Consider the following 27,241-nt stretch of genomic DNA (forward strand, 5'->3'; position numbering starts at 1 on the left):
CATTTCCATATGGCAGCTACATGGGAGGAATAATTCAAGGAGAAGCCCCCAACACCCATCTCCTAAGGAGCTTTTACTTTGCAACTGCTACTAAGACACATGACTAGAGATGTCACAGCCACAGGGACCAACACCCCACCCCCTATGCTAACTGGTGGAAGGGAAATGAGTCTCAGAGGAAAAGACCCACCCAAGGCCTGCTGGTTGGCAATGGCAGGGCTGGGTGGAGACTCCAGGAGAACTCCAGGCCTTTGCTCTTTCCTGCCCACCGATCCTCCACAGCCCCCGGCAGAGCAGATCTTCAATTAGCACTGATGAGTGACACACACACTCAAAGTGACACACATGGCAAAGTGAACAGAGGTGTGAGCGTGTATGGCCCCTACGTGGGCTGCAGCAAGTTGGGCACTGGTTCTTCATTGCACAGATGGGAGGATAAATTAATCCAAGGGCACCTAGATAGTGAGCAGAAAAGCTGCATGGGTTTGAACTCCACTCCTCCTCCGGCACCAGGCTGAGGTCCCCTACTGGGGCTAAGGGCAGAGGGCCCCCATGTGGTTAGAACCTGCTCAGTTATGCTGATGGCCATCCCCAGGCCGGCAAGGGTTCAGGCCCCTGCTTCCTTCAGAGAAAACAAGTTCTCTCCCCTATAAACCAGCCCAGAGGGAAAATGGGAGCCACAGCCCCACAGGAGAACAGCTCCTTACTGGGCCTGGCCTGCCCACACCTCCCACCCTGCCAAGCTGTCCAGCCCCCTCCCCAGACACTGCCTAAGCCTAACAGCAGGTTCCTTTGCCAAGACCCACTCCCTGAGGAATACAGAAGCCTCTGTGCCCAAGGCCTACACGAGGGTACTAGAGGGCTGGGGGGTGGAGACAAGTGTTCAAAGCACCTCCCTCTCCCCTGGGGCACCAGCAGGCTGGCAGAGCTGCCCTGTGGCTGTGGGACACACATCCAGTCTACCCGCCGTCCATCGCCCACCACTGCAATTATTTTATTATGTTAAAAAAATAATCATAGTACTTCCCCAAATGTGCCAGGCCCTGTGCTAGGCACATCCATGATCTCGCTGAATTCACTGGCCATGCTGTGGTATAAGTACCAGCGTTATCTCTGTTTGACAGATGAGGAAACAGAAGGTCAGAGTAGTCTGGCTGGGTAAGCGGCACAATGAGCCACAGGGAGCCACAGGGGGAACCAGGTGTCTGTGGAGGGAGGCTGCAGCCAAAGCCACATTTTTCCAGGCCCAGGACTCTCCTGACACCTGCCAGGGATGCAGCAGGTGTACTTATTTCTGAAACGCCCATTTTCAACTATCCAAAGGCACCTCCCTCTGACTTCCTGCTGTCTCAAAACCCACAGGTACCTTCTGGCACTTTTCAAGGATCTATCTACTCCCCTTCTCTGAGAGGAAGGGTGGTTCACGGGCTCATTCTGCTACCCTGGAAATCCATGACTCCAACCAGACTCATCACCTCTCCTCTCGGCTCTCCTGCCACTCTTCAGGGTGATGCAACCGCTGGCCTTCTTGCTGCGGATGGGACCCCGGGGAGCCTCTGATGCCACCTCCCCACTCCACCTGCCCTAGCCATTCTGCTTCCCACTGCTGTCACTTCCTGCTGCCACGTGGCCCCCCATGTCTCCTCTGCTGTGGTCTCACTGCCACCACCCTCAGCCAGGCCTCATCACCACCTCCAGATGTCCTGGCAAGGTCTCCCCATACTCCCCTGCCTGTGGTCTCCCCGTCCCCCACATCCCCATCCCGTGCACACACACGCTCACACCATGCATGCACACAGACATACACTCACTGCCACTCTACCCTACAAACTGCACCAACAATATGACATCCTTGACCTTGAACCTGCAACTCTCCCTATCGCCGATGGCGGGCTCCCAACTACCTATTTCTCATCACCTATTATTCACATTTTGGGCCAGAAAAATTATTCATTGCCAGAGGCTATCCGAAGCAGGAGAGGCTGTGTGGGGTTTAGCAGCACCCCTGCCCTCTAACCACCAGGGCCACTGGCACCAGTTCCAGGTCCTTCACTCGTGCCTGCAACCCCTCCTCACCTTCCTCGCACCACTCCCCAGTCACAGCCCCCCGTGCTACTCTGTGCTCAGGCTGCTCCCCTCCTGGGCTCCTCTGTCTCTCTCTGCCTGAACCCTCCCTGCCTCCCAGCACCTGGCGCAGGGCCACAGCACCCCTTCCGTGACCGGGCCCCGGCTCCCCACCTCCCCTTTGTCATACATTGTGCGATTGATTATCCCGAGTCACCATCTGGTCCTCCACCCCCAAGCTGGTCACAAACACCCTGCAAGCGGGACACATGGAGTGGTGCTAACCTGGCCCTCCAGATAGAGAAGCCTCACGTGTGCCACTTGCTGATTTGCACGGTGTAAATGCTGCCACCATGACCAGTTTCTGGGCACCAAAGTGAGGTCGCCAAAGGTGGAGTTGGGAAGAACCGGCCCCTGTGCGCAGCCTCCAGGGCACCCCACACGCCCCCTCCCCTCGCTGTTCCCAGCCCCACAACAGGGGCCCCCAAAGCCTCGCTGTGCTGGCGCCTGGGCCCTCTGCAGTGTCAGGGAGGAGCTGGCACAGCACCCGATGGCCACAGCCTGGTCTGTAGCCAGGTGCTCTGACCGCAGTGGCCATAACCAAGGCCCAGGAGGTCCCAGGTGGACCAAGGTGACCCAGCGTGCCCATCCCCATCCTGCAGGTCGGCAAGGCACCTGATGTGCACCTTGCTCTCCCCTCCCCACACAGGCCGGGCTAACAGGAAGCCCACAGGAAGAATTTCACCTTGAGCTGCCCTACGCCCTCCAGCAAAACCTTGTGCCGACATAGAAGGAAGGAGGCAAGTTGATTGATCTTCCTTAGTGACTGTTAGCAAGATTCATAGCTGGCCACAGACTACATTCATCTGAGCCTCTGACTGTAATTACCACAGGCACCTGAGATGTGTAGGTGTTTGCAGGTGCATACAACCATGCGCACGTGTGTGCGTGGGTGTACGTGCATGTGTGAGTGTGCGTACAACAGCCGTGTGTGTGTGTGTGTGTGCATGTGTGTGCGTGTATGTAAAGCTCCAGATCTCTGGGCTTGTTATTTCTGTTACCTGCAACCTATTTGCTGAATCACACAATAACCGTCTGCTCAGGCCTGTTACGTGCAAAGCCAGGCCTTTGGTGCCAGGGGTTCAAACTCAAGTAAAGCAGGATTTTCACTGGAGGAGCTTACTGCGCAGAGGGAATGAGAAAAGGAAGTCAGTAATTACAGTCCAGTGACCTAGTGTGAGATGCAGAGGGCTGTGGAGCCCAGAGGAGGGACAGCTTGTCTGGCAGGGGGACCAGGGGAGCCCAAGTCAAGGAGACACTGGAAGGAGGCTTGGGGATGGATGACTAGCTCAGGCAGGAGGCACTGGGGAGGACTGGGGAGACGTGGTGGGGTGGGGACAGGACACATTCAGGAAGGTGGGTCCCTGCATGGAGGTGGCCAGTTTGCACTCATATCCACCCTGCCCTCGCCTACAGCATGCCGACCACCCCTCAGAAAACTTCCCTTCCCAGACTCCTTGACCTTGTAGTTGCAACTGGTGGGTCAGAGGCACCGTCAGGAGACTGGGGGGGACAGGGGATGAGGGAACCCAGGTATTTCACCCTCTCTCTGCCCCAGCTATCTCTGGCCATGGCTGGATCTCCCCCACACTCCCAGGCCCCTCAGGGTGGCCACTCTGGGAGGTCCCAGTTCCCATGGGCAGTTCTGGCTCTGGGACCATCTCTCCCATTTGTCCCTCCAGCCCTGAGGTTTCAGTGCCTGCAGTTGTTAGTCTGGGCTGTTGCCACTGTTTGCATTTCTGCTCACCCCTGCCAGCAGCTCCCCGTGTTAAGTCCCCGTCTCTGAACCACCTGAAGGGGGCCAGGTTCCCCCGACTGGGCCCCAGCTGACACATCCTCTGTAGCTGGGACACAGGGGTTTTGAGGGTAATGAGAGAGAAGGCCAGGAAGGGAGGCGAGGGACAGACCTCAGAGGCCCCATGTGCTACACAAAGGGACCTGAATTCGATCCTAAAGAGAGGGGGAGCCATTGAGGGGTCTGGGCAGGGCAGTGAGTTAAGGGAGGTGACTTTGATGGAAGAGTGAAGAACGAACGGATGTCTTCCAAAAGGGATAGCATGCAAATACACACCTCATACACACACACACAGACCTGCAGCACACGCGCGCGCGCACACACACACACACACACACAGAGACTGCCGAGCAAGGGCACACCCCTCCTACAACCCTCAGAAACCCAGGGGACGAAAGACGAAAGCAACCCAAGTGTCCATCAGCAGATGAACGGTGTGACGAAATGTGGTCTCTCCGTACAGCGGAAGAGCATTCGGCTGAAGGAAGGAGGTTCTGGCACGTGCCACGGCTGGATGAGCCTTGAGGACGTTACGTTAAGTGAAATAACCAGTCTCAAAAGGACAAACACTGTGTGATTCCACTCCTACGGGCACCCAGCATAGTCAAAGCCACGGGGACAGAAAGGAGGGTGGTGGCTGATGAGGGACAGCAGGAAGAACGGGGCACTGAGAGTCAGTTTGGGAAGATGAGAAAGTTCTAGAGATGGATGGTGGTGGTTACACAACAATATGGATGTACTTAACGCTACTGAATTCTTTACTTAAAAACCGTTAAGATGGTAAATTTTGTATTGTATATGTATTTTTTCCACAATAAAAATACTAAAAAAGCGAAGTGGGAATTTCCCAGAGCACAGGCAGAGTCCAATGATGGGATGAGGGCCAAGAGGTGACTTTCATGTCTATGTTTGTGGCAATTCCACGGAGCCATGAGAGTCTCCAGCAACGAAAGCCTGAAAACCCCACGCTGAGGGTGCAGCCTCCCAGAGCCCAAGTCCCCAGGCCTAGGGCTCTGCTGTGCGCATGTCCCTGTGAGAACAGCTCGTGCGCGGGGCCAGAGGGTGGGTGCCAGGCGAGCCCCGGAGGAGGATGGGATGCAGGGAGAACAGAAGAGACAGCCGGGCCACCCAAAAATGCCTCTGGGTCCCCAGAGCCTCATCCAGCTCCAGCATCTCAGGATTCGGGGCCCTCGGGTTGCTGCCCTACCCCGCCCCCCACCTGCCTCCTCGTGCCCAGGGCACTGCGCCTGCAGCACACTCACCTGTAGCTCAGGCAGCCAGGAGAGGGAGGGCTTGAGATCTAAACGGCCACTTGCAGCTGGAGCCCTGCCCCAAGCCTGCTCCCTACGGAGCTGGTGGCAGATGCTTACCTTGCCGAGTTACTCGTGAGCCTGAGAAAAGGACTGTGGCTGTGCCGGGCACAACACAACTACACAATAACTGTTTCATTCCCTTCCTTCGGGAGAAGCAATGCAGGGCACATCATTCTCTTTACGATCCATTAGCAAATCTCAGCACCTAAGCCTACAGGCCCAGGGAGACTATGCCGGGAGGACCCCTAGTTCGTAATGACTAGTAATGACTATGCAGCCAAAGATGCTTGTGTGGGGGCCACAGCCAAGGACACTTCCTGCCACAGTGACCCAGGGGCTTCCTAGGGGGATGCAGGCAGCCCCTTCCAGCTCAGACACCTGGAAAGTTCCTTCCCATACTGAGCCCTGTCCTACGTACCACCTCCCCCTTAGGCCTGGTCATGCGACCTCTCCGCTCACATCAGCCCGTCCCAGCCCCAGGCAAGTCAGCAACTCCTCCTGAGACCTCAGGGTCCCTCCCCTCTGAACTCAGGTCAGCTTGGCTCCATCCTACCAGAGAGGTGTGGTCCCTCGGGGCAGGACACCCCAGGGACCATTCCCACCTCCCTCGGATGTTCACTCCCACCAAGCTGCAGGGAGCTCAATTCCCCAATCGTTTCTCACAAGACCTGCTGCAGACCTAGGAGGGCCCGTACTACATCTCTGGTTCTCTGGTTTTTGGATTTTGTCCCTGACTTTCTGCCTAATCACACTTCTCAGCAACATGGCACCCAAGAATTTCTCTTCCTCCAAGTCACTGAAACAAGCAGGGGCCAGAACAGGGTCTGTTCTCCAAACACCTCCCCTCCTCCTACCCTATTTTGGTAACTGGCATCTCACCACCATCCTCTAGCCTCCCAATGTGACAACACGGATTTCCCTGCAGCCCAGCAGCTCTGCTTTCCAGCAACCCACCCCAGGGAAGTACTCAGATCCACGCTCCAAGAGGTATATTCCAGGGTGTGCGCCACAGCACTGTGTAACAGCAGAGAACTAGAAACCACTCGAGTCAGGAAACAGGTAAATAAAGCCCACAGGCATCCACCCCACGAATGTCATGCAGCAGGTAAAGATAACGAGGCAGAACCAAGCGGCGCTGGAGAGAAAGCTCCAAAGCCCACTTGGTAAAAAGCACCTCACAATATAATGCACAAGGCACGGTCCCACTTCTGCTTCTGAAAAGCCCGCGTATGGCAATGGGAATGTCTGTGCATATTGTGGCACAGCCAAGAGCGAGGAAGGTGGGGGGGGTAGGGAGAAGAGGGGCTGAGAGGGCTCCTCACTGTAAATGTCTATGTTGTTTTAATTTTTTCAACAACAGGATATTCATGTATTACTTATCTATATGATAATAATAATTTCAAAGCAAAAATCACAAAGCAAAGAAAGCAGAGTGGGCTACCTTTCCACATTTTCCCACTACCCTTAGAACACAAGGCAGCTCCTCTGCCCCTTCTGGAACCTTCCGCATTGCCCTCCCCTCTGCTCAGCCCTCCTTTACCCCATCAGGACTCGACTTGGCCACCGGTGCTCACAAAGGCCCTCCAGGCCCTTCCACGGCTCCCATGGGGGGCACTGCACAGCACGGCCTCCAGCGCAACCCTCATCTTGCTATGACGGTCACTGTCGAGTCAAAAGACAGCGTGGCCGGGCTCGGGTGGAGCCTCCTCCCTGGCCGGGCAGCTGGCAGCAGCTGAGCACCCACAGCCGCCCCTCAGGTGGGCCGGAGGAGAGTTCCAGCAGAGAATTGGATACACAGAGGCCTGCAGAGGGGACATAATGCTGCATGCATGGAAGATGCTGTCTAGGCACGACCCTCACTTCTCATTCTAAATGGCCTTGTCACCACTCCCAGAGCCTCCAGGGGGAAATACGGGTGGGGAGATGCCACCAAAATCAAAACCATCAGGCTTCCTGCATGGGACAGCTAGGCACACAACGCACAGGCAATTTCATCCTTTTAACATTCCAGGGCAATGCAGCCCGAGAGGACAGGTGTCCCTTCCTGAGCACCCTTACTGGACAGGAGAGAGTTTGCACGGTGGGACAAGCCTGGATGTCACAGCACAGGGCTCACATCAGAAGAAGGAAACCCTACCAGACACAGCTGAGTCTACACGACACGGCTCAGCCCCCTTTCCACCAATGCCCTCCATCCCCGTCGCTGACGCCCATAAGCCGCCGACCCTCCCCAAACCTCCCCTCTCGAACACGCCGCGCTACTCGCATGCTGGTGTCGTGGGTTTCCTCTTGCTGAAGCCCTCCTGCTCCCAGCTGTCATTCAAAACCCACTGCCACCAGGGACAGAGCTGGGGCTCTAGGCTCCAGGACTCCCAGGGCAGTTTGCTCAGCGCTTAGCTCAATCACACGTTGTCCTGGGCACTGAGGAGGAGTGAGAGAAATGAGAAATGGTCTCGGGCCGCGGGGAGTGCAATTGCTCTCACATCCATCATTTCATTTCATTCCTTTTCAGCCTCGCAAGAACACTCTGAGTTAGGCGTTTTTATTACCCCTACTACCAAAATGGAAAAACAAAGGATCAGAAGGAGTTGTCAGTGTGCCCAGAAGCACGTTAGAAAATGACCGAGTCAGGAATGGAACCAAGTGCTCCAACAGAAGCCAGGCTCACCTACCAAACCCAGTGGCGCTGCGCCATCGCACTGTGACATACGCGTGCAGTTCATGTTCATTCTTGCATGAAGCTGGGTGCGTCTAAACTACCATCAAGCCCTGACCTCTGGTGTACACAGGTACACCCTACATGCTTGCCAAGGAGGAGGGTGTAGACAGAAACACTGCAGGCTGAACAAGCCAATTCTCTGCTGGAAACGGAGGGCAGCCTCTGCCTTCGTACACCCTCCACTCCACAGGAAGCACGTGTTACTGTTGTAATTAGAAATCGCAAATAAAGAAACAACTGCTTCCTGGGAGAATAAATGTGCAAGGAAACATCCAAATACCAAGTCATTCACTCATCAAATACTCAGTGAGCACTGACTAGGTTTCGGTGCAGTTCCAAACGCTAAAGATCCAGCATCATCCAGCAAAGCACACAAAACTGCCCGTCTGCGTGGAACTCACATTCCAGTTTAAAGACAGACATCCAACACTGAGTAAACGCACCATGGTAGAACTTACATAAAAGGGGGAAAAACTGAGTAAAGGGGAATAAATTCAATGGAAAAAAAATAAAGCAAAAAGGGGGAAAGGGGTGCCAAGAAGAAACAGAGTTCCATTTCTAAGCGACATGGTAAAGGAAGGCCTCCCGAGATGGGCAGAACTGAAGCAAAGCCCTGCAGGTGAGGAAGGAGTTTGTAGAAATCTGCAGGAAGAGCATCCCAGGCAAGGGGAACAGCCGGCACGACAGCTCTGAGGAGGACTGCGCCCAGCATGCTCACAGAGCAGCAGGGAGCTGCAGAGGCAAAAACAGGTGGGGGCAGGGTCCCCTTTGGACCAATGGTCCTTCCAGAAGTTCGGAGCCACATCTCATTGGTACCCTTCCTGGAATTCTGGTATTTGACAACACAACCTCTTCCCTGTTCCCTCGGGTGTGTGGGGCCAAGGAGACCTGGGGAGGGAGGGTCTGGCAGGAGGATGTCAACGGGAGCCCACCCCTGTCCTGCAGGGGCACTGCAGCGCGGGGCGGGAAGAGGAAAGCACAGAGGGTCTGGCCAAGCCCTCGCTCCCGTGACGCCCGCAGGACCCAGCGACTCGAAGGGGCAGGTGTGGGAGCCAGCGCAGCCCTGCTTTGCTGTCCCTTATCCTCGCCCGCGACAGGCGTCTCCTCACGTCTCTGGAATCTGATGCAGGGTGAGGGAACTTCAGCATTAATGAGCCTTAATCTTCTAGCACACGCTACAATTAACGCGCCCCAAAGTACAGTTACTTTGTAATTAGATTGAAGAACAAAACCCAAAACGCTCATCCGGATAAAGTTATTGTCAAACTTCTTCCGAAGGTTTCCTAGCAATTAAACTCATTTACTCATTTCATCTGGAAAAAGTATTTATTACTTCGATTTAAACTAATGCCATAATGACACGAAGTGGGTTATTAATGAGATCGGTTGCCTGGCCTGCTTTGCCAGGGGCTGGGAAGGAGGCGTCGTCAGCAAGGAGCTCTGATTAAAATAACATTGTCCAATAATTCTCTTTCTTCCAGGGGGTTTCACTTCAGGAAGACTCTGGGGGTGAGGTCCAACAGCTGACAGACATTTGCTATGAAACCCAGTTGGGCTGTCCAGGTTAGAAGGGCTCAAAGGGCCACCTGTGACTGTGCAGGGAGGACTCAGGGAGGCCCAGGCAGCTCAACCCCACCCATAGGGCATGGAGTGCACCCGCGGGTGACGGAGCTGACCCCTGAGCTCTCTCCACTTCCCCAAGCACCAAGAACACGCCCACGATACAGTTGTATTCTGGGCTGCTGAGCAAGCCGGGACTGAGCTTCATCAGGCCTCCCTTGGGAGGCCAAGAAAGAATGAGCCACCGCTGGGCACAGTTCCTGAGCAGCTGGTGTGTGCCAGGCACTGGGCTATACCCTTCACAGGTATTAACTCATTTAATCCAGACATTGACCACATCGGGCAAGGATGATTATCTTATCCCAATTTTACAACTGAGGAGACTGTTGCACAGAGAGGTTGAGTGACTTGCCCAATGTCACACAGTTATGGAAGCAGAGCTGTGATTCAACCCAAGAAGACGGCTCCAGAGCCCATGCCCCTAAGTACTAAACTCAGGGGTTATCCTGAGCCAGTGTGGAGGGGAAAACAGCCAAGTCTCTTGCCCCAAGACTCTACCAAGGCTGCCTAGTGCCCGCACCCACCGCTGTGAGGAAAGAATGCTGGTTTCTCCACTCCTGGTCCCCATACATGGTTCGCTGTGATCGTATGGACCACTTACCACGTGTCAGGCACTCTGCTGGGTGCGCTACCCTTACAGCGCAGAAATTATCCTCCCAGTTCCACGGAGGAGGAAGCTGAAGCTCAGAGAAGTCACCATGGGTGGTAAGGAGTAGGGAGAGAGGGGTGGCAAGCATGCTTGCTTTCTTATTCACTTATTTTTTGCACTTGATACAAAACTCAAAAGGCACAAGAAATGACGCAGTGAAAAATACATCTCCCACCCCTGTCCCAAGCCACTAGGCGTCCCTCCCTAAAACGGAATTTCCTTATAGTGACCATGTGTGTACTCTCAGAGACACATGCACGTGAGCTGGCTTCTGCACAGAGCAACACCCGCACCGCTGCCTCACTCTGCTATTGTCAGCTGACAGCACCACGTTTTGGAACTATTGCCTCTTAGTGCATAAAGAACTATCGTTTTCTATTGAATGTACACATTATAATATATTTAACCAATTTGCTGAAGGTGGACATTTAGGTTCTCATCAATTCCTGCTGTTACCAACAATGTCACAGTAAGTCTTTAAGATACATTAGGAAAAAACTTTACCCATGGGATGCTTGCTCCCCACAGCTTTGCCATGAGGCCACGAGCAGAGCTGTGAAGCCAGGCTTTGGGAATCAGACCTGGCCAGCGCCCCACTCACCGGCCATATGACCTAGAGCAAACCCCTTTACTTCTTTGAGCCTATTTCCTCCTGCGTAACACAGGGATGGTACAAGCCCACTGCACAGACTTGCTGTTGGGATGACATGAGTAGGACAGCTAATACTCTCATGTGGTGCCCAGCACGGAGCCAGGCTAGAGAGACGACAGCTGTCACTCGCTGGCACAAGGCCTGGGGCATCTGAGAAGTTCAGGCTTTGCCTCTGGCTCGGACTCTGGGCCTGTGGTTTGTCCTCAGTCAGATCACGGCTCCTGTGCATGTGTTAGTTTCTTCTCTTTTGTTTGCAGCCAGTGAGTCTGGACAGGAGGTGGTGAAAGAGCAAGAGCCTTCTGGACATGAAGACCTCGTCTCCTCTGTCTGCCCTCAGATCTCTGGACCGAGCATGGAGAACAGGACCTAAGGACACCACCCACGGTGGCAAGGTATGGCTCTCAGGGACTCCTGGGGATTCTGAGCTCGTCCATGAGGCCATTAAGGCCTGCTCCGACCCATCTCTCCAGCCTCATCCCCAACCACTGCCCATAATTCAGCCATATGATCTTTCTCTTCTCCTTTGCCCCTAGGCCTTCCCTCTGGGAAGAGGGAAGCAAGCTCTTCCCTCTGCTTGGAACACTCTTCCCACACCCCCAGTTCCCCTTGCTTGCCTAACTCCTACTTGTCCTTTATGCACCTGCTCAAACATCACCTCCTCCAGGAAGCCCTCCCTACACCCTGACACAGGCTGTGCTGAATCAGCATGAGCCTGCTTCAGTTACCACCAAGAACAAGAGGGGCCCCAGAAGCACGGTGGAACAGAGTAGTGTCAGGGTGGGAGGAAGGTCAGGCCAAGCTGCAGGGAGAGGTGGGCTCACAGCAGGGCCCAGGCACAGCTGAGGCCAGGGCCTAGCTGTGGACACCCAGCCAGGTGGATGACATCTGTTCCCCATGCAAAGAGGGAGGTTTCAGCAGGAAAATATCTTTATGGCATTTGGGTAGGGAAGGACTTCTTAAATAAGACAAGCGAAAGAGCTAATCATAAAACAGATGAATACATTTGACAACGATACAATAAAGAACTTCTGTTCATTAAGACAAGCAATTAGCTGAAAGAAGATATTTGCCACACTTAACTTACAAAAGAAAAGGCTCGAATTTAAAATGGGCAAAAAAAAAAAAATAACTACAAACAGGTGTTTGATAGAAGAAAAAACAAAAATAGCCCATAAAGACATGAAAAGGTGCTCCACTTCATCTATCATCAAGAAAAGGTAAATTAAAATCAGACTAGAATAATATTTTACACTAGAAACTTAAAAGTGAAAGCAATACACAGTGTTGGTGGGGTTAGGGGGACTTGGAGAACTCTCCCGTGTTGCAGGTGGTAATGTGAATCCGTAGGGATGCTTTGGAAGACAATTTGGTCTCACCTAATAAAGGGAAATGTGCATCTACCCAAGAGTCCGGCAGTTCTGCTCCTCAGAACAGACCCTCAAAAACTCTTGCACACAAACACCAACAAAAAAATATGAGAATGTTCGTATCTGCATTATCTGTAATAGCAAACACCCGGAAACAACCCAAATGTCCATTGACAATAAAATGAATAAATCAATCACGGCATACTGTACAGTAATAAAAATGATTAATATACCTACCCACATCCTGAAAACCTCATACTGCGTGAAAAAAGCAATCACAGAAGTATACAGAAGTGTTATATAAGATTCACAAAAATACCAACTAAACATTGTGTATTTTAGAATCTATACTAGTATGATAAAACTATCAAGGAAAGCAAGGGACTGGTTAGCATGCAGGACAGTGGTTACATCCCCTGCCAGGGGAGGACAAAATCAGGGTGAAGCACACAAGGGCTCCCTGATATTGTTTAAACTGATTGTGGGTTCATGAGCATTCGCTTTATTCTTATTCTCTTTATTGGACATATACATTGTAACCATGTATAACTTTGAATTTTTTAAAAAATAATTTTAAAACTAGAACAAATAGCACTGACTCATACAGAGCCCTGACACTTTGTTTCTGCAGAATCCCAGCTCCCAACCCATTCCAGGCCTGCGAGCTGGCCCAGAGGCTCAGAGGGGTCCACCACACCCTGGAGATGCCGGGGAGGGAAGAGCGCCCGGGTCCTGGCTTCCAGTCCCAGCCCTGTGCAACATGAGCCAAGCTACTTCACCCGTCTGTGTCTTCGCCTAAAATGAGTGCGTAGCAAAATACATGGCACCCAGGAGGGACTCAGTGAGTATCTGTTGAATGAATGAGTCAAACATATCTAAGATCCCATCGTAATTACAACCCTCATCCAAATTGATTCAGTAGCGGGAAATCGTGGCTACAGCTACCAGCACCACCCCCACCACACACACACACACACACACACACACACACACACACGAATATCCCAGCATTCGAAGTGGCAAGTCAGAAAGTTCTCTGTTCTGTTTGATCCAAACTTTTGGTATTTTAATCTTACAAATTTTCTCTCCAAAAATGTCAGTTTCTCTTTCATTTCCTTTCGCTGTCACAACAAGCATACAAGTATTTTCAATGGAATTTTACCAAATGGCACATCTCACATTTTGTAAACCACACACACCCCAACTCCTCTCTCACCCCTCCGCCAAATTCTGTCTCTGATCTCCACCTCCCGACCTGCATGCACAGTGCCCAGGCTCCACCTGGGCCAGGACACTCCCGGGTTCAAAGAGAAGCTGATGGGCAAATGAGGAAGAATCAGGCCTCGCCCTGCAAAGGTGGGACCCTACGTACCATGTTCACTAAAGCAACTGACTGCACCAGCCTAGGGCCTGCTGAGTCCCTTCCAGACCACCCCTCCCTCCTTCTCGGCATCAGGAGAGAAAAGTTAGAGCCTAGCAAGCCCCAAATTACAGAAGTAAGATGATGCCTTGAATGCACAGTTCTGAAAGTCAAAAAGAACTTCTCCCAGCCTCATTTTGCTCATCTGTAAAACACAGCAATAATCCCCCCTCAGAGTGTTGTTGGGTGGCCAGCATGAAATAACATGTGTAAACATACTTGCAGATCAGCATCAAAGAGTCACTATGTCCCTAACCCACTTCTGTTTGACTTTGGAAGAAATGAAACAGTCCTTACACTCAATTTGCTTGTTAATTGGGCTCATCTGCAGCCAGCGCTGCAGTGCTTGGGGTGGAGGAGGGGCCCTGAGGAGGTCAGGAGGCACGGTTTGTCTTGGCCGTCTGGGCAATGTACATTCACCCCCGAGTGCTGCTGGGACAGGCCTGTGCCAGCATTCTAAGGGCCAGATGTGCTGCACCGAACGGCATGTAGGCTGCAACTGCCTTGGCTCACCTAACACGAGCTGTGCTGGAAAGCGGGCCAGAGGCTGGGCTGTGTGTGAGGGGAAAAGTGGGGTCGAGCAGTGGGTGTTGGGGTAGCTACAGTTTTACAGAGAAAGTGTAGGGGCAGAAACCCAGCCTCAAATGTTGTCAAATCAGGAGGCCAACGACCAGGGCAGGCAAAGGTGGGAGGTCCTGCACAATCCAATGAAAGAGCTCTCTGGCCTCCAGAAAGCTGGAAGCCAATGGGTCAGCACCCTGGACAGCGCCGTGGGTGCCCAGGCTCTGCCAGTCTTCCGACTGCGGCTGGCAGCTCCAAGGTGCCCCACTCACCTCCACCTCCCAGGTCAGCATCCACCAACCTGCAGATCTCCGACAGGCTCCCGCTTCCGCCACGGAAGCCTCATGGAGTGACCGTGGTGTCTTCTCTTGCTGAGCCCACATACAGCCTCAGAATCCTTCCCACACTGTACCTAGGGAAGCCTCACCAAACACCCACAGCGGCCCACCGGATGAAAGCTACTGGTCCCCCTGCATCGTTATGGAATTACTGAAAAAAGGCAGTCCGATTAGAAACCAACTTCAACCCACCCAAGGTAGCAAAGGTGCCCATCAGAAAAGAGGGGGCACACGTTTCATTCTGGTTGGAGGTTCTGAGTAGGAGAGAGAGGAGTGGCGGGGGAGGGTGTCTGCAGAATGAAATGTCTGTCTCCCAGCCCACCACCCCAACTCGGACTCAGGGGTCAGGCTATCAGGTACCCTGTCTTTCCCCCATTTCTCCTTTGTCTTGTGCAAAATTGTTTGAAAACTCCATGTCATCCATGTTCATTCACATGGTGACTATTTCTTGAGGGGCTACACTGTGCGGCAGGGAAAAGCACAGAGCCCCTTTCCTGGAGCTTACTGCCTGGCCTGGGAGTCCAGTGTTCATCGAGAACCAGCCCTCGTGAGTGTTAGGACTAGCCAAGAGGTGAGGGCAGAAGCGTGTCTGTGAGAGGGTGTAACCATGGTACCAGCTCTGTAGGACAGGTGGGGTTCAGGGATGACCTTCTTTGAGGAATTGCTTCTTGAGCGGAGTGGGGAAAAGGGGTGCAATGAGAAAACACTGGGTTTGGGCAAGTGTCACCAGGCCTCATTCGTCTGCAGGAATCGCAGGAGCCCAGACGTGGTGGGCAGGCTGGAGAGCGGATCATCTACCCCCCCAGTGGCCAAGGCTCCCACCAAGGCCCCTCCCAGGCCCTGGGGAGAACTATGTCTGCAGGCCAGAGCACAGGGGAGAAGTGGGGTGGGAAGGGCCTGGGCACACTGGACCACTGTATCCCCAGCCCTGAACATGTCCACCCGTCCCCACAGGGCCCAGCCTCAAAGCAGACTGGACTTTGGGGTTGAGCCTGCAGCCCAGGGGGGTCTCAGGGGAAGGCCTGGCCCCTAAGAGATGCCTGTGCACACCTCAGGGCTGTTACAAGGTCTTCAACTCCTCCCCAGGGGCCAGGGACCGAGCAGGGGTGGGAGGGTCGGAGGGAGAGGCCAGGTCTAGGACGGAGTCCAGTTTCAGCTCTCCAGAGCCTCGGGCCACCCTTGTCCCCGTCACCACCTCATCATTATTTCAGCACTGTGACTGTTTGCTCTTTCAATTCTTCCTGGAAGACTCCAAATAGCATATTTGCTCAAGAGCTGAGGACAACATTCCGGTCTTAGAGCAGCAGAGTATTTAGGCAAATGCAAACATATGCTGATTTCTTTTCTTAGTTACATTCTTGGCAAAGGAATTATTTCACCAAGAGACAAAAATGGAACTTTTGAAGGTCCGCCCATTCCATCCTGGCCCTGGCCACGGGGCTGCCAACTCTCACGCGTGCCCCACACCCTCTAACACACGCTGGGGGGTGGGCCGGGTCCTTGTGAGGGAGTGTCCGCATCCTGACCGGTGGTCCCAGGAGCCCACACACGTGATAACACTGCACAGGAGCAGATCTGCACGGCAGCGTGGTGCATGGGAGCAGGTGACACACGGACAAGGCTCCTGCTTGTGACTCTGCACTGCGGTCACACAGGATCTTACCACTGGGGAACCTGGGCACGCGGGATCTGCCCGTATTCTTTCTTACAATTGCACGTGAGTCTAACTTTTCTCAGAATGTTTTTTAAAATTTTTTTTCCAAAAAGCACAAAACAAGGACACCATTTCATCTCAGGACTGGGTCTGTTTTTACAGAGCAGCCATAAGAAAACCTGAAGCCATTCCTCCAAAGCCCATTTTTGAGGTTTCCTAACAAGCAAATTATGATTTTCTTCTTAGGAGAGGTCTTCAAAGAAGCCATGCTCAGCGTCCCCACGCCCTCCCTCGCCCTGACCTTTGCCCAGCCTGCGACCCTGAAGCCCAGGGCAGATCCGGCGATGGGGCCAGGGCAGAGAAGGCCGGCGACCGTCCAGGGTGAAGGGCAGCCGCCGGAGCGGAGGCCTCCGGGAGGGCCGTGCTGGCCGGCCTCCACCACCGCCAGCAAGCGCCCTTCACATCCCTGCCAGCAGTTTATTAATATTTTATCGAAACCTCTACAATGACTCAAACTTCAGCTGTCATGATAAGGTGGTTGCTAGGCAACTTTGGTGCCTGTCTGTGGATCCGTTTTGCAGCTCCCCCCGCCCCTGAGGCTCAAGCCGGGCCCTACCACCCCGAGGCCCACTCAGCTCTGCCCACCTGCCGCCCGCCACGGCCCCAGCCACTCTTGGGCCTCCCCACCCCTGGCCGGTCCCCTCCACCCGCCCACCCACTCACCATACTCGCTGTCATAGAACATGACGAACTTCTGCCAGCGGAGCTCTGTCACCAGCCTGAGCATGACGTCGTTGAGGCGGACTGGTGGTCTCGAGGCCAGCGTGTAGGCCTCGCCATCGGGGCTGGGGTTCAGGTGGCAGGCGGTGCGCGGTGACCCTCCCGGGTTGCGCTGGACAAAGAGGTGGGGGATGTGCATGGCGTCCGTGAGGGACTGCAGGGCGTTGGCGGATGCACAGCCGGTGGACGTGACCAAGGCCAAAATCCCCTGGGTCATGAGATCACAGGCTGGAAGAGAGGGGAGAGAGAGATGGGTCAGCATCGGGCGATGCTGCGCCAGCTTCCACTCGCGTGGCCCACGCCCAGCACCTGACCCTGGTGCCACCTGAAACCTCCCTCCCTTCAGGGACCAAGAACCCCGCCCCGGCGAGGCCAGCTGCTCTCAGGGGCACAGCCTCACTGATATCCTTGGTGAAAATGCAGGCCAGACATTTCTGTGCCCATTTAACAGGTGACAAAATGGAGGTCGGAAGGGGCAGAATCATTTGCCCCAGGCTACTCCAGGAGGGACGGCAAAAGGGGGATCCATCCCAAGTCTGCCTGACCCACCCCCCCAACAGAGCTGTGAAATTGGCCATCCTGTTTCCCACCTGGAACTGGGAGCTGTTTATGGGCCAAAAATGTATCGTGCTGATCTATTCCCTGCGTGGCCTACCCTGGGGTGGAGAATATGCCTCGTGCTCCACGATAGTTGGCTGAACTGAACTGATTGGGGATGAAGGGACCAAATGACACCAGAAAGTCAGGGAGACACTTACCCTAGAGGACACAGGTTGTAGGCAAGAAAAAAAACAAAGGCAGAAACCCTAGGTCTTCTGGCCAAGTCCACTTGATTCATATCATAAAAATTCTGGGTCAAACCTCAGATGAGGCAGCTGTCCCAGAAGCCCAGGATTATTGAAAAGCCACTTGACAGTAACAGAGGAGGATGCTCCCGCCGCTCGAGCGGTCACCTGGGTGCAGAGGAGGAGCACGACAAAGGCGCCACGGCCGTGTGTAGGGTTGACGCGCCAAGGGGCTCATCTTGGGAAGTCCTCCCGTGACCACGAGGGGCGCCCCTTTTAGCCACCCACCCACGCCTTCTTGGGGCATCACACCGGTTAACAGAGAGATGCCCCTCCCAGCGCCGCAACCCACCGCACCAGTTTGGAGGCAAACATTTCTTGCTAATGGCTTCTGTGATGGCAGGAATGTGGGGAAGCAGATGCAGCTTCAAAACACAGCCTGTGAATGGCAGCCGGCCATCTGCCGCACACGGCAGACTTTGAACAACTTTGACAATCCAGTCCTTTCCGCCGAGAGCCCTTGGGTTTATGTAACGCCTCAGACAGGGCCAGGACAAGGGGAGAAGAACAGGGCAACCACCCCAAGGAGCAAGGCAGGGTGCGGCTGGGGGAGGTTTGGGAAGGGGAGGGCCCCCCACACTCTCCGGGCCCAAAGGCCGGTGGCTCCTCACGCAAGGGCGCTCACCTGGCGCTGTCACCAGCATTAGCAGGACGATAACTCACACGCCACAGTCCTCCCTGCTGAACCCTCGGCCTCCAAACGCAAGGCCAGGGCCAGGGTGGTCAAACAGTGGACAGTGAAGTCTGTCTTGGGAATCGCATAGCCCCCCAGATGCTCTGCACACCCCCCACCCGGGTCGAACATGACCAAGTTCTCTCCTAAACAGAAATCCAGTTGTGTCACGCCCTGTTTAAAGCCCTGCAGTCCCTCCCACGGTCCTTGGAGATGAAGTCAGACTCCTCACGGTGGTCCTGCAGGCTCCCAGGCCTGCAGCCCAGCTCCTCACCACCCACCGCTGCTGTGCTCCAACTAACTGCCCACCCAGCCCCTCCGACTCACCTCTTCACCTTTCACACTCACGCTTGCTTCAGGACGCAGACTCCATATCCCCAGGCTGGCTCGGGACCCTCATGGTGTGACACCCCTTCACCGAACTTCCCCTGTCATGGCACCACATGTTGCCTGGTAACCGTCTGGCTCTCCCGCTGGCCCCGAAGCTCCAGGAGGACAAAGGTCCTCCCCAGACACATGCCAAGCCCTGGGCACGGCAGGCCGTAAAGACTCATGCAAGGAGACCACGAGCCTTGACATTTCCATGTCCCTGATCAATAATCCCTCTCTGGGCACCTGTCCAAACCAGGGGAACAGCACCAGATCCAAAACCATTCAGAAGACACTTATCCGTACTCTTGGAATATCGCTAATGACCTAAAAGATGCAAATTGGCGCGTGGTTATAAAAGTGCTCTGTTGGCTCAACGCATAAGCAGCCCTTAAAACTATTCGTGAAGATACGACAGTAACTCAGAAAAGTGCTTGTCATAAAAAGGTATGTGAAAATAACACAAAATTGTACATATTTTATGATATCAATTAAATAAAACATCAACATGCATAAAAGAAAGACCAGAAGGAAATATTGCACAATGTTAAAAGTGACTACAATGTAGAAGAAGCCTAGAAATGGTTTTCTTTCTTTTCTGTATTTGCCAAAATTTCGTGACATGAACAGATAATTCCTTTAGAAAAAGAAAATAATCCTCTAATAATGGGTAAGTAGGAACGCGATGAAGGAGGAAGGACTGTTGTGCAAGAATTTGCTCTGTCAAATCCTCTGTCCCTTATACACGTGAATCCACGTTACTCTCAGGACGCCCATGTGGAGCAGGGATCACTGAGTCCATTTTCCAGAAAATGAGACGGGCGGCTGCACAGTGCGTCCTGCCACACACATGGGGAAAGCGCTTCTGAGCGGTGGCCCGGTAAGAAAACCAGGGCACAAAATTACATGCTCACCATGATTACAGCTAGATAGAAAGCACACGTACGCAAAAGGCAGGAGAAAACACCAAAAACTAAGGTGCTGTGACAATGAATGATTTTTTTTTTCTTCTCTTGTGTGTGCCCTCTTCAATGCCAACACATTGCATTCACAGTTTTAAAAAGAATCTTATAAAATAAACTGCACATCGCTCAGGCATAAGTTGCCCAGGAGCCCCCGCCCTTCATTGTGGAGGGATGGTCCTATCCCAGGACCCACAAGGGACAGTCCTCCCTGTAGCCATCAGTCACTCCTGGCTCTTGTTGCCCCACCTGCCTGGCTCCCTCCCAAGTCATCACCTGACTTATAATGGTAATCCTGTTCCCACTCCATATACACCAGGTTTTGAAGTCACAGAACCTCTCTGAGCCTCAGTTTCCCCATCTGGGCACACATGCCACTGCACACTGCAGATTGGCTCCTGCCCGCCTGTAGTTTTCGTACATACGCTCAGCACCCCCACAACACGCAAGCCCCTGCCCTGAGCATGGTGGCAGGAAGAGCAGGATGACCACAGGTCCCATCTTTGAGGAGCTTAGGACCCACAGAGGAGACAGACCCCACGATTCAGCAAAGAGAGAGCAAGCTGCCTGGGGCACACAGGAGGGTGACCTCATGTGGGGTCAGCCTCAGTGGAAGGAAAGCGGTTTGACCCCTTTCAGGGTCCCCCACAGGAAGAGCAGCATAAAGGACAAAGTAACAATGACACAGGACCAGGCAGCTCCCCCACCAGCTGCCACCTCACCAGCGGCAGCAGAAAGAGCATTAGAATCCCACAGACCTACGTTCCAGTCTTGGCGCCTCTGGTCAGTAGCAGTGTGGTCATGGACACCCCCCTTTCTTAGTCTCTGTTTTCTATTAGGTAGAGATAAGACTGAACCAGCACAGCCTGTGGGCGCACTGACTTAGACATGGGCAGCGAGTGCCAATACCACGCTGTGCAAAAGAAAGGTGCTAAACAGATGTCAGTTTCCTGCCCCCTTCCTTGGACACCCCCATCTCCCCATCAAAGTCATATCCAGGGTCTTCAGAGGTATTGGTGGCCACAGCCCCAGTGCTGCCAGCCCTCCCCGTGGAGGTGGGCACTGCTGACCCACCCCTCGTGCGGCCACCTGCAGCGCCATAAGCGGTCGGGCCTCCGTTCCGGGAACGGGAGCAGGGTGGGTAATTAAGTCTGGAAGACTCTCCCAGGCGCTAATGGAGAGGCCCGATGCGAGTCAATTTCCAATCCACTGTGAATGGCCTGCTAATTGGGGCACTGTTGAAATGATGGTTATTTGGAGGCTTCTAACATAAAAATAATAAGATCAAAATACATCAGATCAAAGCCAAATCAGCTATTAGCTTAATCAAGGTTGTGTGAGATGGGACGTTACACAACTCATGCCCTGGTTGCGGCGAGAGATGCTGAGCCCCAGTGCAGGGGTCTGTGTCTGGGCCCTGCCACGGCCACCGTGTGGGACTGTGGGCACAGGGCTGGTCCCCTCTGGGCTTCTGGTTGGTCTGGGTTTTCCCCCCCGTCAAACAAAGATGATGGCCCCCGCTTCCCAGGGCTGCTGTGCGTGTCCCAAGGAAGGTCCCTGTATGTGAAGAGCCATTCGCACTGCCCGGTGCACAGTAGGAAGTTGGAAGTCGTCGGCCGCCAGCTTCATGCTTAGAGGTGTTTTTGCAACTCTCTGGAGGATAACAGCTTTTGTTATAATTCTTTGCCTCCAATACCATGTGGTCATAAAGCTGATTTCTCTCTTGATTACAATGCAGGCTTGACAGATTGATAAGGGCTCCCTGGGAAAGTAGGGAAGTCAAGATGAACGGCAATGAGCAGCTCCAAGCCCCCTACCCGAGCTCTGTGTCCTGGGAAAGCGGAGGGTCTCTGCAAAGGAGAGAGGCTGCCCAAAGCTCAGGATGGGCCCAGAGGAGAGGAGCCCTCGGGGCTCAGCCAGGCTTCCCAGACCACAATCCAGCTCACACAATCCAGTCACATTCCCACCCCTGTCCCCGAGGTGTCAGCGTCCCGCCCACCTGGGCTTCTCCAGACGCAGGACCTGTCAGGTGCAGTACTGGCCACTGCATGGGACAAACTCAGCAGCTCTCGCCCCAGCTGAGCTTCCGGATCCCCTGGGGAGAAAATCAATCGGAGCACAGAGTGCTGGTCACTTGGCCAGGGTCACACAGCCAGAGAGCATCAGAACCAGACCCCAGGCAGCTCTGTGGCCAGTGCTGGGAAGAGACAGTGGCCAGCAGGGGACAACCCAGGATTCCAGGCTGGATCCACCCCGCCCGTCCCTGCGTGGAAATTCCCAGGGCAGCTGCAGGCTCGGCGCAGGCCTGAGTCACTGGGGCTGCGAGGGGCCCCTGGAGATGAAAAACACTGAGGTCGCTCTGGGCACCGCCACTGATCCATGCCTGCTCTTCTCCATCCCCACGAGGATTTCTGGAAAATTCTCAGGCCAAGGCTGGGGGAAGCAATACCACGGAATGCTTGTGCTAGGAGAGACCCACAATTTCTGGTGCCACCTCTGGTCATGACCCGAGCCACTGCCAGCACAGCCCTCCCCTCTGTCAGACACCCCGGATGCCTCGTTCCCCAGGCTGGCTCCCCCCAGAAGACCACACCTAGTCCCCAAATAGGTGAGATCTGCCCGTGTAGCCCCTGCTACTCTGAGATCACAAGCCCCTCGCCCGGCAGCTGTGTGTTAACTGGCCTCTGGGTGCCACCTTAAAGAACGACAGGACGTTTCCAGACGGACAAGGCAAGAGAGGGCCTCCACCTGGGTAGAGGCAGCCAGGTGCAGGTGTCCTCACCTCAGAGAAGCCTGGCAAGGCTCAGCTGGTCTCTGCAGGCGGCAGAAAGCACAGCCAGGCTCTGGGCGGACCTGGGCTCAGCCCTGCCTCCCCAGAAGGAACCGTCTCTCCAGTGGAGTCCAGCACCGCTGCCAGCCCGAGGCTGCTCCCACAAGCAGGACTGCTGGGGCCACCTCATTCCTCCAACAGTCTTACCCACCACGAGCCCCCACCCTCCTCCCAACCACTCATTACCTGTGCCCTTCCTTTCCTCCTTCCAACAGGCACCAGCCTTATTAATATTTGAATTCCATTGGCTAATGCTTTAAATTAAGGTAGCATTTATAAATACTTTATAGCCAATGAATAATTGACCAAATTTAGTATTGTCATAACTCACAGTAAATTATTGATCTATGGAGAATAAATATTTTTCATCTTTTATTAAGACATTTAAAAGGTAACCAAAACCATCAAGTGGGGGGAGCGGGTGGCGGGGGCCGTAAGAGGCCCGTGCTCGAGCTCGGGCCCTGGCGTGTGCCGCTGCTCCCCGCCACTCCCGCGCCTCCCTCCAGAGCACGGGACACGCCTTGACAGGCCTCCATCCTTCCTGCAGCCGTGCCCCTCAGCGACTCTCCCGCCTGCTCTCCAGCCTCCAGGGGACCTGCAGTCCCCCCACTGCACTCACGCACGCCCGCTGGTTTCCTCAGTCACTCCCTCGCAGACTCTCTTGCCACCCTCTCTTTGCTTATGTAGCTCAGCCAGTGAAATCCTAACCCGAGGTCAACCCATGGCGGGTCCACCTGCCCACCGTCCTCCCCACACCTGCAAGCAAGCAGCAGAGAGCCGCAGAGAGCGCCATGCAACTGGCAACGTGGTAGCCTGGCCACATCTGGTCACCACCCTCAGCAGGGCCCCCCAGCCTGCACCCCCCTCACTGCCCCTCTCTGCCACCTTCCTTCCCATTCTTCTCAAACCACTCAGGTTTCTCCCCCAAGCTCGACAAATGACCTTGCTTCATTCTTCATAAATTAGAAGCCATTATCCCAAGTCAACTCACTGGACCTCCTCCTGCCAGATCTTCACACCCCTCTGTGTTTGTGCTGGACATTGTGGAAGTAAAGCTTCTCTAAGGCTTCTCCCTGCCCCTGAGCTCTGGGTGCTCCTCCTCTGGCCTTTGCCACACCCACATCAGTTATTTATACCCTGTCTTTGGAATCACCAACCTCCCTTGCATATTTGACTCCTCCTTTTGAACAATAAACCCTGGCCTTTTGGTTCACCTTTTGGTGAACATGAGCATCATGGGACCTTGGCAAGTTTGCAAACTGTCTCACCCATGAAATCTGGACCTAGTAGCGCTTATTTTCCAGAGTCTAAATAGTTTGTTGCTCTGCTCCGCCACGCCAGGCACTGGGCCGGCCAGGTGCCAGGAGGGTGAGCGCACAGTCCACTGTGGTGTGTAGAATGGAGGGTATGTGGATTGGTGTGGGGAGGCTGGATGAGTGTGGGTCCACTGGGAGGTGACAGTGGTTTGGACAACGTGATGGCAGTGGCGTGGGGGAAAGCCGATGGAGTCAAGATATATTTGGGAGGTAAAGCCTCCAGGGCTGGCGATGGCTTGGGTGCAGAGGGCCGGTGAGAGGCAAGTGTTCAGAACAAGTGGGTGGCTGGGGTGCTGCTTCACTGAGACTGGGAGTGGGCTCACTGCCCAGGGAGCTCAGTGTTGACACAGCAAGTGTGAGCTGCCAAGCAGAGATGTCAGGTGGGTGGTTGGCTGGGGTCAGGAGCTCAGGGGAGGGTTGTGGGACCTTCAGTGTGGAATATTGTGCGTGGCCACTGCCAGTGGTCTCATTCTCTGGCCTATGAGCCCAGGAGCAGGAGCACCTGCACTGCTCACCCTCCCGGCCCCTGGCCGGCCGTGCCTGGTGTGGCAGAGCAGAGCAAGGATCTATCTCGTGCTCCTGACAACCCTGGAAGATAAGCACTACTAGGTCCAGATTTCACGGGTGAGACACAGTTTGCAGACTTGCCAAGGTCCCATGATGCTCGTGTTCACCAAAAGATGAAGCCATATCCCACAATTTAGAGAAGGGGAGTTAGTTTCTTCACACCAACACTCCACTTTAAGGAGGAGTTCACCGAGAGCTTCCAGGAGGTCAAGGGGACTGTGAGGAGGAAGAGGGGCTGGGCCCAAGGCCTTGCCTGGGCAGCAGGAACTGGGTGGGTGTCTCACTGGGAGCACCACCAGGCTGGGAGCCCCCACTACTCCCTGGCCTCCATCTCATCCCAGCCCAGGGAGGCTGGGGGAACAGTCCCCCTGAGTGACGAACTGTAGCCCGGGACATGCGAAGCCGGAGGGTAGAGAAGAACCGGCAGCACCATAGGATCTCTGGGGCCTCATTCCTGTGCCAATTAATGAATCAAAACCAATTCCCTGCTCCCGCAGACTGGAAACACAGGGAACACTGGGTGGGATCATGCTCGCTTATTTATAGCTCTCCAGCTCCTCGTTAATGACTTTTACTGCTCCGCCAATGGAACGCCAGGCTCCCTAGCCGAGATTCGCACAGAAGCCGACACTGTGAAAGTTAAATCAGGGCAGTGCTGAGACCTGGGCACGCCTGCACGGAGGAACACCGCGGAAAACCTCGAAAGCATCGGCCTCCTGCAGCACTCTCGGCACCCGAGCCCAGACGGCTCCTCCTGGGCCCCCCACCAGCCCCTCGGCCAGCCCCTCACCCCACCTCTGAACGTCTATGCCAACCAGTCTCCCTGCCTCCCGGCCCTTCTCTCTCCAGCCCACTGTACAGACTGCAGCTCAGCACCGAGCGCCCCTCGAACACCTGCCGTGCTCCCACTGCCCGTGAGCCAAGTGCAGCTTGTGAGACCCCCCATCACCCCTGCTCCCCACGTCAGGACGCACCGTCTATTTCAGCCTTCACGTGCCAGTGCTGCCTATTCGCCTGCTGACATGCCCATCCCTAATCTCTGAATTTGTGCAAGCTGCTTCCATTTCCCTGAATGCTCTACCTCCTCTACTCTGCCTTTCAAACTCCTACTCATCCTCCAAAACGCACCCCAAATGCCTCCTCCTCTATGGAAATTTCTTTGACTTCCCTCCTTGCTAGGCAAAGTTAACCACTCTTTCCCTGCAGCTGCAGGAACACTTTATCCTAGCATACTTCCATTGAGTATCTATTATACCATTTCATGCTTAACTCCTAAGGTCCCAAGAAGAGGGACTTAGGCTCACGGCTTTCTGTATCTCCAGGCTCAGGGATTCACGCAGAGACGTGCAGAGGATGCTGGGTGATGGACTGAGTTAAGTGAAAGCCACATATGCATACACACTAAGGAGGTCATTTGAAATACCAGTGCTACATGAGTAACCCAGAGAATCAATGAGATGGGGCTTATTTTAGGAATGAGGCAGTGGCAACTCCGCCTTGTCCAAGAACAGGGCTAGCCTTGGGCAGCACAATGAGAAGAAAGATCTCGGACTTTGGGGCCTCCTAGACCTTAGCCCATAAGCCAATCTCTGAAGGGATAAGCCGGGGTGGGGGAGGGTGGGGGTCCTGAATAACTCACTTCATGTAATTCTGCCCAGGAAGGAGGGATCGCTTAGGGGTGAGCAAAGGACAATGAGGAGCTTCAGAGAAAGTGACAGTGCTGTCCTGGAGCTGGCAGTGAAGGGAGACAAGTGGCTATAAGAGAACTGCTGGTTCCAGGGCCCAAGACCGTGATGCAGAAGCAGCTCCGGAAGGACAGGCCTGGAGACCCCGGGCACAGCACAGGGAGCCCCAGGGGCCCTCAGCTGTACCCAGGACGTGACTAAAGGAGGAAGGGGTACAAGAGAGACATGGGACACCCTTGTGTGGCCACAGCCTGGGTAGGCTGGGTCCAGAAAAGGATCCCCGGGTAACCAAGATGGTGCTTCCAGCTCTGTTAAGAGAAAGACTGAAAAAGAAGAAAAGGTGGTGGCAGTGCTTAGGGTGGGGGTGAGGACATGCCCCTCTGCCCCAGGCAGTGGGTGAGGACAAAGGGAGCCCCTTTCGCAGGCGCCACGCCAGGGCCCCCCACCTAATCGCTGAGCCCCATGGCCTCCCTGCGAAGTGGGTGCTGCTACCACACTCTAGACAGGAGGAACAAGAGCAGAGACCCAAGGTCAGGTCATTGCCTAAAACCACAGGGGAGCCTGGGTTCAGACCCTGAGCTGCCTCTGACCCCACAGGTAAAAGCATGGCCGGGGACAGGCAGACCCACGGTTACAGCTGTGCGCACTGAGGCAGCCACTCAACCTCGCCAGCCTCAGCCCCTCACGTGTAAATGGACAACAGCCTCCACCTCCCAGGGCTGTCATAAGGATTAAATGAGCTCATTTATGTAAAAAGTTTAGAACATGGTACATGGCAAATGCTCAAAAAAGGAGTAACTTCTGTTGTTAGTACACAGCCTTCTTGGACGGGACCCTACCTTTGAGAGTCCCGGCCAAGCAGGGGTGAGGGGAGTTTGGGGCCGGCTCCTCATTCAGGGTGTCTCAGCCGGTGGCGGGCTCAGCCCTGTTGAGCGGAAAAGCCCGGGTCCCTCTCGGCCAGACACCAAGCGTGGTCTGGCCCTGGGGAAGAAGCAGGGCGGC

General features: G+C 54.4%; 1 protein-coding gene across 2 annotated transcripts in view; it reads right to left on the reverse strand.

The window, feature by feature from the left end:
* Nucleotides 1-27,241, reverse strand: part of GRID1 (glutamate ionotropic receptor delta type subunit 1) — a 680,971-nt gene that overhangs the window by 514,601 nt on the left and 139,129 nt on the right. For both annotated transcript variants that reach the window (XM_069460227.1, XM_069460228.1), the window contains exon 3: nucleotides 16,936-17,220. In XM_069460227.1, the coding sequence (XP_069316328.1) occupies nucleotides 16,936-17,220 (285 nt within the window). The remainder of the gene's footprint in view (nucleotides 1-16,935; nucleotides 17,221-27,241) is intronic.

The sequence above is a fragment of the Eulemur rufifrons genome, chromosome 28 (assembly GCF_041146395.1).
Source record: "Eulemur rufifrons isolate Redbay chromosome 28, OSU_ERuf_1, whole genome shotgun sequence".
Lineage (NCBI taxonomy): Eukaryota > Metazoa > Chordata > Mammalia > Primates > Lemuridae > Eulemur > Eulemur rufifrons.